At 34.9% G+C, this 13,308-nt stretch overlaps 1 protein-coding gene across 1 annotated transcript; it reads left to right on the plus strand.

Moving 5' to 3' along the window:
* The first annotated feature begins 423 nt into the window (after positions 1 to 423).
* On the plus strand, positions 424 to 11,516 carry LUM (lumican). Its single transcript, XM_010203301.2, has 3 exons — positions 424 to 534; positions 4,633 to 5,528; positions 10,627 to 11,516. Exons 2-3 carry the CDS (start codon positions 4,652 to 4,654, stop codon positions 10,779 to 10,781), a joined length of 1,032 nt encoding a protein of 343 aa, XP_010201603.1. The 5' UTR covers positions 424 to 534; positions 4,633 to 4,651; the 3' UTR covers positions 10,782 to 11,516.
* Positions 11,517 to 13,308: the final 1,792 nt, after the last annotated feature.

Consider the following 13,308-nt stretch of genomic DNA (forward strand, 5'->3'; position numbering starts at 1 on the left):
ATAAGATAGTTAAAGAAAAATGCAGAAAAATGAATGAGTCACTAAGTTGAAGAGGTACAGCAGCATTGAGGTCTGAGTGCTATTTGTTAACTCATGTGTAACCATATAAAATAAATTGGAAAACAAGAGTCTGCTTGAAATTTGGTTTAAAAGCTAAAATATTTTCCCTCTAAAATTCCTTGTATAAGGCTATAGCTAGTGGTCTAAACTTTTTAGGATTTGTGAAAAACTAATCATTCTCTCATCCCACAGGAGTAACAGATGGGTTGTCCTTATACAAAATATGGTATCCACCTGCACTTCATTAGAGAGCTGCATTTTTGTTCATGCCACACCACAAGATCACCATGATGACATAGCAGCTTCAGAGAACAGCGTGACTAGGGCTTTTTTTTTTTTTTTTTTTTCTCTCTTGTAACACAGAGGATCTGGCAGACTTTTACCTCCTGACACTGTTTACAGCATATATTGGTCGATACAGTCCCTTATCGTGTCTGCTCTGGGAATTAAGGAAAGCAGCTTCAAGGCAGTAAGGTAAGAGCTATTGCATGTTTTAACTGTAACGTTCAGCAATTTAAATGTAGCTGTAATGGGAATGTAAAAACATGTCAGGAAAAGTTTGCCAATTTGTAAATTGAACACAAATCAACAGTTGCTTAGTAGATCTACTTTCTCAGTTTTCTTAAAAGAACTTCACATATTTTATGCATCACCGTTGCACTTTTTAAAAGTCTGATTTGTTCTCCTTCAAAGGAAGTGTTGATGTACAGTGCAAAGAAATTTGTAAGACTCACTGCTTACTTATTCATTCATAATGTATCAGTAAGAGCTCCACAGACTCCTTTTGTTAAATCATTTTTATTCATTTTGCAAAAAAGAGAAAAGGTATCCTAATATTAAAATAATTAATCAACTAAGCAATGAAATGAAAACTATAGGCATTTTGAAATTTTTATTGCATCTTAAAGCACATTTTAAATATACTATTGAAACTATTACAAATTAAATCTTTTGCAAACCATGTACAATGTTATACTGCAAAGTTAAGGTATATTTTGCTTAAGGGTGATGGAATAGTAAACTTGTATTGATTTTGTTTCACTACAGCTTTAGAATTAAGGTAGCATAGACTAACTCCAAAATAGTTTGAATAGTTTTTTTGCTGTAGTAAACATTTTTCCAAAATCGTTGATTTGACATTTAGTATGTATTGGCAAGTTTCCTAAGCAATTTCACAAATATTTTCCCAGATATTTTACAACTTAACTGGTTAGAACAAACACAGACAACTAGTTCAAGCATGCTTATGTTATAAGATAAACGTCTAAGAACATATATTGATTTTATCTTTTAGATTCATACAGTTTAGTGCAACAAACAAGCCTGTGTACACAATTTACTCATCTTTTGCACTTCTGACAGAGAAATATGAATGAGAAATCCATAAATAAAACAAATTAACTACACTACATATTTACTTTACTGTGCTATTTTATGTGCTATTCATATGTCCTTGCACTACAGAGATGTCAACTACTTTTTAAAATGTTGTTGATAAAATAATTCAAAATACTTGCTGTCTAACTTTCTAAATTACTTCCAGGGATCTGCACAACAGTTGAATACTATTGAAAATGATTTACAGTCTGTTATATCAATAACTAAATTCTTCATTACAAATATAATTTTAAACTAGAACAATAGAATTTGAATTTAAAAGATGATATGTATGCTACTTTATCAGTCAGATTATGGAATGATGCACACATGTAAAAATGACACTGAAAGGCCAAAGAATATAGTGCAAGAAGTTCATTACACTCCATCTTATACTTTGAATAGAGGAGTCCCCCATCCTTAAATGTTTAATATCTAAATAGGACCAGATTTTGAGCTGAATCATGTCACTGTAGTGTCTTTACTTTCAGAGGAGCTGTACTTATTTATACCAGCAGGGGACTGAAGGTTAAATTTGCATGTTCTCATGCAGTTATGAAGAACAGACAAAGGAAATTACACTCATAACTCATATTTCAATGATCACACTATCTTACAGTTTATAATTAGGTAAATGTGATGAGATGTGATAAGGAAAAGAGATGAAATCATCCTCCTTGTTGAGGGGATAGAAGCTTAATATCTATCTGGAGAACTTTGTGGGTGATCAACTAGAGATAACACTAGAACATTTTAAAAAAAACTCTTTGTGCATGACATCAATAGGCCCTGCCTAGAAGTACTTTGGTTGAGATTATTAGCTGACTTGAATATGATATCTTTGATTTAACTTTTACCTAATCAATAAAAGCAAGCAAATTTAGAATTAATGAAGACTTTCTAGCAATGACCCTGAATTTTAACACTATGTACTCTGTGTAACACTAAACAATACCAATAACAAGACTAACTTACTCTGTTGGAAGATTGCCCAATGTCTGGTAGTCTGTTTACAGGCTTCACATACTTTCTCAAATTACTTGAGAACAAGAAGGTTTTAAGGATTTTCTGAATTATCTCACTCTCTGAGATAGTTGAGTACACTGAGCCTCATCTTTTATTGGTGAAAATCAAAGTAAGCTCACTGACTTCACTGATGCTAGACTCACTTCTCCAACACATCTATCTATCTAGGTAGTAAGAAATAAAAGCAAGACAGCAATCTTCACAAATTAGTATCTTTTGTAGTATCTGTCAAGAAAGGTGTGCCCTTATGTATGTAAAATGAGACCACAGCATAAGTAAGGTGAGATCAATTCAAAGCATTCCCAAGGACACTAAAACCTTTTTGCTGTATGTGAACTGGAAGACCAACTATATAAAGCCAGTGCTTTATTGTTCTGTTAATTTAGAATGGTCAAGGAATATATATAGTTTCAGATCTGCTGTAAACTCATATTAGAAGAGTGTACTTCTGCATATATACTCAGGACTGGTTGTTTGAAATGTCCAGAAGGTGTTATGTATTTCTATTAGTTTGTTCTTTATGTGACTTATGACACTTAGCGGACCATGCTTTACTGCATGTGATCCATAAGAAGATACTTCAAGCTATGGGTATCTTAATAGCACACTATACTGCAGATGATTACCTTCAGTTTTTAACATCCCTGGCTCATTCAAATTTAAGACAAATTCCCACATCATTTAAATATTGCAGCAATTCAGCATATTAGGAATGCTTGATAAAATTTAAAGGACAAAACTGCATCTGTACCAGCCTGTACCTGTACATGGGGATATTCTTTCCCTGATGCAACTCTACACTTGCCCTTTTTGAGTTGTATTATATTTCTCCCCACCCATCTCTCCAGCTTGTCCAGGTCTCACTGAATGGCAGCACAGCCTTCTGGTGTGTCAGCCACTCCCCCCAGTTTACTATCATCAGCAAACTTACTGACAGTGCACTCTGTTCCCTCATCAAGGTCATTAATGAATATTTTGAACAGTACTTGTCCCAGTACCAGCACTGAAGGGCTCCACTAGATACAGGCCTCCAAATAGACCCTGACCCATTGATCACCACTCTCTGCCTTCCCTTCAACAAGTTAACAATCCACTTCACTACCTGATCATTCTGCCCACACTTTCTCAGTTTTGATGTGATGATGCTGTGGTAGATGATGTCAAATGTTTTTCTTAAATAAACTACATCCACTGTGCTACCACCATCTGTTCACTTGGTTACATCTTCATAAAAAGCTATCAGGTTGGTCAAACATGACTTCCCCTTGGTAAAGCCACGTTGACTGCTCCTAATGACTCTCTTATCCTTTAAATGCCTGGAGACAGCACCCAGGATAAGTTGTTCCATCACCTTTCCAGGGATGGAGGTGAGACAGACTGGTCTGTAGTTACCCAGGTCCTACTTCTTGCCCTTTTTGAGGACTGGAGTGACATTTGCTTTCCTCCAGTCTTCAGACACCTCTCCTGTTCTCCACGGCATATTCAAGATGATGGAGAGTGGTTTAGCAATGACTTCCACCAGGTCCCTTAGAACTCATGAGTGCATCCCATCAGGGCCCATGGATTTATGTACATCCAGATTGCTCAACTGATCTGTAACTCAGTCCTCATCAACCAAACAAAGATCCTTCTTTAACCTGACTTCCTCTGGAGTTTGGGGCTCCTGAGAACAGTTTCCAGCAGTATAGACAGAGGCAAAGAAGGCATTAAGTAACTCTACCTTCTCTGTATCCTCTGTCACTAGGGCACCTGCCTCACTCTACAGTGGGCCTACATTGCCTCTAGTGTTAGTTTTGTCTGCAATGTATTTAAAGAAGACCTTAATGAATGAATGTAGGAAGATATAAAGAATGTTTTACTTATAAAAGCAGAATGGTCTGCAATTTTGTGTTATGAAGGCAGATTATAATATGGTAGGAACTGCGACTTTATAGTGGTAACTATGCAATACATAAAAAGTATTATTTTTTTCTTAAATAATAGCTTTAAAAGAGAAAATTAATTAATTCATTAAGTTTTAGTCTTAATTGATTAGGTTTTTTATTAATTTAGGTTTTAATCTTCAATTAATTAGTTTTTAATTATAATATTTATGTGATAAAGTTTCAAATATTGTTGAAAGACAGAAAAAAATCAAACATAACTTTTTTATTCCCTTTCACCATACAGGGAGAAGATACGTTGCAAGATGATTTTAAACTCCTTGCCTATTTTTCTGTTATTGATTAATGGTATTTTTTGCCAATATTACTACGGTCCTGCAGATGATTACAGTTATGATCCTTTTGGACCATCTGCAGCAGTCTGTGCCCCGGAATGCAACTGTCCTTTAAGCTACCCTTCTGCCATGTATTGTGACAACCTTAAACTGAAAACCATTCCGATTGTACCAAGTGGAATAAAATACCTTTATCTTCGAAACAATATGATTGAGGGCATTGAAGAGAACGCATTTGATAATGTAACAGATCTACAGTGGTTGATTCTAGACAACAATCATCTAGAAAATTCAAAAATAAAGGGAAGAGCCTTCTCTAAACTTAAAAATCTGAAGAAACTTCACATTAACTACAATAATTTGACTGAAGCTGTTGGACCCCTCCCCAAAACTCTGGATGACCTACAATTAAGTCACAACAAGATCACAAAAGTCAATCCTGGTGCACTTGAGGGGCTGGTAAATCTGACTGTCATTCACCTCCAGAACAACCAGCTGAAAGCAGATTCTATTTCTGGGGCTTTTAAAGGCCTGAATTCACTTTTATATCTTGACTTAAGTTTCAATCGACTTACAAAGCTACCAACAGGACTGCCTCACTCCTTACTCATGTTGTATTTTGATAATAACCAGATCTCCAATGTTCCTGATGAGTACTTCCAAGGTTTTAAAGCCCTGCAATATTTACGTTTATCCCACAATAAATTAACAGATTCTGGAATACCAGGCAATGTCTTCAATATCACATCCCTGGTTGAGTTGGATCTCTCCTTCAATCAGCTGAAGAGCATTCCAACTGTCAGTGAGAACCTTGAAAACTTCTACCTCCAAGTCAACAAAATTAACAGTGAGTTAAATTTGTATATTTGCCTTAATATTTACCACATTTTAGACACTTATGGTCAATACGAGTGTCTGAAAGGGTAGATCAACCCAGTCTGAAGAAATGACATTTAGATTGTTAGCACACTGACATTTCTCTGACTGTTGTACACATTAATGTTAAAATTCAGACCTGAGAGAGATTCAAATTAACCTTAAAGAAATTTCTGTGTTCATACTAATGTAGTATTATTCATCAAATTTTTGTGTCATGGGAGTAAATCAGAGTAACTCCATAGAAACAAATGGAGTTGTCTTATACAGTCAAGGGAAAAGTAGTGGGAAATGTTTGATCAGTGTGGAAGATGTTCAGAATTACCAGATCAGCAAAAAGAGACAGACATGAGCTGAGAATCTGACTATGGTATGTGTAACCTTTCAGGAGGTTGGTAGTGAAAGTGCTGGAGACAGGAGAGATGGAGAAGACAACAAATTCATAAGGTATTAGGCACAATATGCAGTGAAAAAGATAACAAAGCAGCTGGTTTTTATCTTTTCTCCCTGCTCTCATGCAGTATCACTCTAAACCCATTCTTAAATCCAAAGAGTTGTTTTTTCTTTTCCTTCCCATTTCCCACATCATGTGATCAGGTGGCAAACTTGTCTCCATTCAATGATGATTTGAAAAACTTCCCTTCTGAAGTCAATAAATGTCATGGATTATGGATGTTTCTACTGAGATACAGCTTTTAAAAGGCTGTCCTAATCCTGTGGTGGGAAGGAGGTATCATAGAGCTTGAGAGGCCTCACCATCACATCAGAAACTCTACAATTGCACCTCTGTCAGTGGTGGTCGCTTATGGAGAGGTAGATTTGTAAAACACAACGGTATTTCTGCAGGAAGACGTAGACCATCTTAATAGCAGGCATAAAGTAAGCCATTTAACCCTATTTTCTGTTTGCCTGCTTGTATCCATTAGGGAATAGAATACCAGTGTTGGCTATTCCACTCATAGTTAACTCCATACAGATGCAGCCTTTAAAGTCAATACTTTAGTGCAGATCTCACCAGAGAGAAAGAACTTTTGAAATATGTGTTTACTATACTTCACATTTTCCTCAACCTCAATTATTTATTTTACCTACTACATCTCAGTTCCTTGTTTTAATAAGATAAAGGAACAAGTTAGTGCTTCTCACCTGAGGGAATCACACACAGTGACCTCTAGAATTCTATCAGATACTCTCCCTCTCCTAAAAGAGCTAAAAAAGATGTTGTTTAATTTCTCATGAGATGTATGAGCTAATTTTTCCTATTTAGAGTGGTTACTCTGACTCTGCAGAATATCCAGGTACTGAGTTTGGTTTCCACTCACATTTCAAAGGACAAGTCAAGAGCTGTGACAGCAATTCGATTTTGTAATGAAATTTACAGAGTACTGGTCAGAAGCGGGGTGTGGGTGGTGTGTGGAGTGAGTGTTCACCAGCTACTGCTGCAGTGTCATTCCTACCCTATAGACTGATGCAAAAGAACTCTGATTTACTGGTTTTTGCTTAATCATAAAATCTAACAGAGTTCAATAAATTTTCTTGACATAGAGTTTTGTAGACATATTTTCTTCCCTAAAATGCTTATTGACAATGAGGGACAAAATTTTGTTAGCAGTAACCATTTTAGTTTAATGAAGTACTAGATACAGGATGATCAAAGCCTTTGCAGTTCACTATTCATTACATCTAACCTACAACTTCTCTTAGTCTTTCTAAAAATTGAGCTTATTGATCTCTGAGTATTTGAGCCTCAAATGACAAGTTCCTTTTTATAATAAAATGTTAAAATTTGCCAAAGATTTGTCAAAGGATGACTGCACATAGGGCTACCTTCTCTCCTATACCATGGCCCATGGTACGCATAAAATGTGGTAAAGGGTCATCTATATTAGTGGTCATGATAATTTGTCCTAAAATCTACAAGAAGTATAATCTTTCATATTATGCTTAGATAGCTTAAAGTTTTCACTTATACCAAAAATTCACAAATATATTTTTCCCCAGTTCTTAATTTGTTGCTGTCTTATCTCAAGTACCCTTAGGTTAGAAATTAACATTTGTATTTGTCTAAGAGTATTCTGGTTCAAACCTATTGATATGGCCCAAAAGAAAGTAAATATCTCTATAGACTATTGTCCATTAGTCCATTAGTTTAATTCTGATATTTCAATGGTCATTATGCAGGACCATAAATTATCAGTTTCGAAAACTTCTTCTATGACTTTGAGCTTTTTGAACAAGAGTTGACGAATACACATTTTGTATAAAATTTTGTAGCAGAATTGGCTTCCCTTCACCATATTGTGTCTTAACTGTGATGTGGGCAGCAGTCATCAAAGCTGACAGAAAAATGGAACAAAGACAAATCCAGGGTAACTCCTCTGATCTTTGACTAATGAATTAAAAAATATGTATTGTATCTAATGCTAGTTAGATATTAACGGTACATTTCATCTACTGTTCTTGATGTTAGTTGGCTCTCCAAGCTAGCACAGGGTCATGGAAGGTTTCTATAAGTCCTTTCTTTCTCTATACCTTAAACTTTAACTGTAACTTCTAAATTGAAAGGTTTTTGTTGGGTTGGTTGGTTTTTTTTTTTTTTTAATATTTCCTATTAGTAGTAATTTAGGGGTAGAATTTTCTGTTTAATAAAAACAATGGTTTCATACAATGCTTTAAGATGCCATTAGGATTATATATATGTATCTACAGGTGCACTTCATATTTTATTTGTACTTGTAAAGGAATAGGGAGAGAGTGGTTACTTCCTCATGAAATCCCAGCAAGAAGATACCATGAGAATGGAGTATAACAAGGGGTAATATGAAAATGTTCCAGAGGACAGTTAAGGGGCTATATATTTTGCTCCAGTGTATCAGCTGGATCAGTACTTGGACCATAATAGTACTTAGTGTAAACAGTTAGTTCATAGTCCTTTTATCTGTCTCACTCTACCAGTTGCAAAAGGATTTTTTCACAATGGCTTGTGCAGAAATTACTCACTTATGATTACTCTGGGACCACAGATGAGCAAGAATGGGACCTCAGATCCCATTAGAATTACCTACTGTATTGTACACCTGAATAAAGAATCTTCCTCTCAAATAAAGGCTGTATTTACTCCTAATGTACAAGGGACATAGGCTCACCTTGCACATAGTAAAATATTAATTATGTCTAAATAATTTTTCTGTGCTCTCACTTTGCTCTATAGGTATGGGAGAGGAAGAGAGAGGAGGGGAGGGGAGAAGGAATGTCTGTTCCTCATGGATTTTTTTCCTCGGATATTTACTATACTCAGATAGTTTGTTAGAATATAAAACATTCTTATGGTGACAGGCAATTTTGGTGAGAAAGAGACTGTTCAGATGAAAATCTAATTTTTTGGTGTTTCTGAACCTGAGTTTTATAAATTCTGGAAGACATTTGAACACATGCAACATTAACAAGTGTAATAAAAGATAAGCTACTGACATATTTTATGCAACAGTGTTCTAGTTTCATTGATTGCAAGCATTATATAGATCATTTAGGTAACAGCACATCAAGTGAACTCACAAGGCCCATTTATTTTCTCCTAACATTTGATATACAAATATTTACCCATTTTTTAACATCATATCTCTGTGTCCAAAAAAATTCCTAAGATCTTGTGATCTTAAGAGCTGCCTGTAGAGATGGGTGTATATTTAAATTTCATTTACAGAAGCCATGTTTCATCAATAGCAGTAGTTTATTGTAATGCCAGTTTTGAATGATTCTTATTAAAGTGGAGATATGAAAAAGTACTTCCTCCACATGATTACGTACTGCAAAATGATGTTGGTCATCACATTTTCCTAGATAACTTAAATAGTCATGCAGAAAAAAATATATAAGCTAGTGTTATCAAAAGTCAATGGATGACTTATGAATGGTAGTTAAAATGGCATAAAATTTTGAGAACGCTACTTTGATTTCTCAGAAGGTATGACATCTAGTCCTTTGTAACAAAAGAGTAACTGAAGGTGTGAAATTTGCCTGCATACTGGTGAGTGAATTCATTTAAGGAGTCCTTTTACAATATCTTCTGTGGGAGATTAAATGATGTCAATGGCCCAAAGAAGAACAAGTCTCTCAAATTTCTTTAGTAGTGATGGAGCTTTACATTAGACTAATCCTCCTTCTAAGAAAGGAAACACAGGTGATAACAAAGGTCTATCTTTTCAAAATTACACAATACAGTATGCAGTGAACATCAGGTTTATTCACATTCATTCTCTCTTGAGGAAAGTTTTTCTCTGCATAAAAAGGTGTATAATATGTATACATGTGTGCTTATATATATTGATCACAAAATTTCTCAGCTTCATGCAAATTTCTAGCTTGCAGTTAATGGTGCTCATAGGATTTAAGACATAGTTTTCCATGGATCAGGACCTCTCTGGTATTAGGTGAACCAAAGAATACTTCAATTGAATAAATGCTATATTTCATAATATAAATTACAATAAATACAATTTTTAAATTATTTTCTTTATATTTATACTCACCTTCTGATCCTACTGGTCCAAAAATGTTCAAGTGTAAAATTTAAATTTAAAACTCCTCCCTAACCCCAGTCCCAGATTTCATTTTGAAATCAAAATGACACATCTAAAATAATATTTGACACGTACATCTGTTGGATTGACTGTTCTTAAAGGTATGGCCATGTCATGGTTTCAGTTTCTCCAGAAACTATTTACTTCCTTCGGTATCTTATGTAGTCCTGTTTTACCCTTCCATCATAATGTACCTAGAGTAATTGATTTGTCCCTCTACATCTCCAGTTCTACTGAAGACTCTTTTTTTTTTTTTTTCTTAATACCAAACTAGACCTCTAAATAACATCAAAGTCTGAAAACCTAAGGGAGATAATGTCTCCTAATATAAGCCTCTCAGGTTCCAGTTCATGGGAAATTATATTAGTGGACATACAAAACATTGAAAAAAAGTAGAATAACTATCCAAATAAAATTTTAAAAGCAGAAAAATAATGGTTTTGTCCTAATTGTTCATGCTTTCTCTTATTCACGTTCCTTCTGTTTCAGAGTTTCCGTTGAGCAGCTTCTGCAAGGTTGTTGGGCCAACAACGTATTCCAAGATCACACATTTGCGTCTGGATGGAAACAATCTCACTCGGTCTGACCTGCCACAGGAGATGTACAACTGTCTTCGTGTGGCTGCTGAGATTTCACTGGAGTGAGACAGTTGGGAGCATCTAGTTCCCTTCTAGGGGCCGTGACTACAGGAATTACATCATTATAGCTCTTTAAAATTAGGATATGTCTTAAAAGAAGTTTCAGTCTGCATTATTATCTATTCTGTTTGTTAACATTTAGCATGCACTTGGAAACCTTAGGGAAATGTGCATATTTTTACACACAGTTGTATTTAGAAAGCACAAGAATTACCAAATATGGTACAAAATATGCCTTCATCTGGCTAGGTAAATTGATGAAAAGCATTCAGCTTCACAGAAATCTATGTCCATGCATGCAATACATGCCAGCTGGTACTAGACTTACATGTAAGTCGAGTGGGCTGCAACAGAGTGCTGAGCTGTATGGGCTAGCCTGTGTAAATACAAGACTCCTCTCCAACCAATCCAACTTTCTTAATTTTTGGTGTCTTTCTCACATTGTTCTCAGTTGCTTAGGAAAAAATGATTTAACAATGTGAGAACAATTTTAAAATATGAAAATATGTTTTCAGAGCCCATGACATTACTAAACTAATGGAATATGTGAAAGCTAACAGGGAAACAAACATTTTCAGGTAAAAAAATTGCTTACTCTTCTTTTTGTCATAATTTCATTTAAACTTTCATGTATGAGTTTTATCCATTGCTGTTATAATTATTTCAAAATAAGTCATATATACAAGTATTTTTATTCAATTACTTGCATGCTACTTTTAACCAGATTGTAGAGTAAAATATAGCAAATAGTATTTTTATGTTCATATAATTGTCGACTATGTTTTGGTCTTTTATAAATTGAAAAAAAATCGGTTTAAGACAAAATAATCTAAGCTATTCTATTATTATTAAAAATTATTACAAGGTTAAATAAACTGTTTTCTCAAGTTGCAAGTTTCAATATGTCTTTAAACATAGAATTTAATATACTCCATTGTGTTTGTGTTGGTCATAATGTCAATGCCTTATGGAGTTCGAAGTACAGGAGTCACAGCACTATGAAACAGTGTAAACTAACTTCTCTCAATATTGTGAAAAGAACAAAGAAATCTCTCAGAAGCCATAGGCAATCAGTGAAATGCAGCCCTACCTAGTCATGACAGAGAAGTGATAGTATATTCTTTCTTAGAATGAAGTGTCCAAATATCGTCAGCATCCTGGAATGCACACTAAAATAAATGTATTAGTAGCTGAAAGCTATAAGAGCTGAGGGCTTGAAAACACGCATCATCCCACGGGTATTACTACTAGACTATTAAGCCCTCAAACAAAAACTATTCTTTCTGTAGCAAAAGTAGAAACTCTGAAAAAAACCCCAAACCAAAACCACATACCAAACCATTCAGTTGGCACATTGCTAATTTCAAGTGTTCACAATCAATATACAGTTCACAAAGAGACTTGGTACTAAAACAAAATGAGAAATACAGGAGACAATAGAAATTGTGCCCTCCTAATTTTTGGCATTTTGGAATTCATAAGTGTTTTTTTTTTTTTTTTTTTTTTAATCCACATACAAAGATGGATATTAATCCCTGTTTCAAGTGAGCTAGAACTATCGTAGAAAAATAAAGTCTAAAGCTGGGGCTTTCTGGAGACATCAGAGTGGGAGCCACTATGGAATAGTACTTAGGCATTATAACATTGCATAAGAAGAAAGAAGTGCAAATAAAAACCTCCAAAGAACACAAAAAGGTATGGGAAACAATACTCAACCATTTCCATAGAGATTTTAACCCAACTCCCCTCTTTCAGGAAAATATCCTTAACACTGAGACATCTAAATGTGCCACCACATAGCAGTGGTCTAGCAAACAGGACAGAAACGTACTCTTCTTTTCAGCTTATTTCAGCAAATCAGTTATATTTATGCAAAATGAGACAGCATGAACTGTGAGACTGGGAACAGTCAGTCTCAGGATAGATTAAAACCTGTTGATGAGGGTACTTTCTACATACTTGTATGTTGCAAATAAAAGCATCCCTAGATCTTCACAAGACATTTTGAATTTCTGTTCTAGGGATATAGTAGAAGGAAGCTCTTTATAAAAATATCAGACAATATCGATGACATTTCTTAGAAACCGGGGAACCTTTAACTTGCAATGAGTGCTTGAACAGCCAAAAGAAAATGACACTTTGCCGTACATTTTTACATCGAATGCCTCTGCCCTGAAGTTCAGAAATTCCTAGTTAGTTGAGGATACATAACATTGCATAGGTTGCTCTTCACACGACCTGTGAAAAAAACACCTGGAATGTGAGTTCCTTCTGCTAAAGGAGAAATGGGACAATATACCTCTGCTTTCATGTTGTGAGACATAGAAGAACAGATTTCTACTTCTTCATTAATGAATTGGTCTAAATCACTGTAGCATTGATTTAGAAAGAATAGTTACCAATCTCCACAGATCTTACAGAAACAAATAGGCAACAGCAGACTTGTACCTTAGTACTTGGCTTATGAAAGTTACATGAATTGTTTTAAAGGCACTGGCAAAAATGCACGTTTGGGAATATATAACAGAATTAG

Source organism: Colius striatus, chromosome 1, assembly GCF_028858725.1.
Source record: "Colius striatus isolate bColStr4 chromosome 1, bColStr4.1.hap1, whole genome shotgun sequence".
Lineage (NCBI taxonomy): Eukaryota > Metazoa > Chordata > Aves > Coliiformes > Coliidae > Colius > Colius striatus.

What these genes read in the sequence shown, in the direction of transcription:
- LUM (XM_010203301.2), top strand. Translation starts at nt 4,652, where the DNA reads ATGATTTTAAACTCCTTGCCTATTTTTCTGTTATTGATTAATGGTATT. An exon ending in CCAAGTCAACAAAATTAACA is followed by an intron (nt 5,529 to 10,626) that starts GTGAGTTAAATT and finishes CTTCTGTTTCAG; the next exon opens with AGTTTCCGTTGAGCAGCTTC.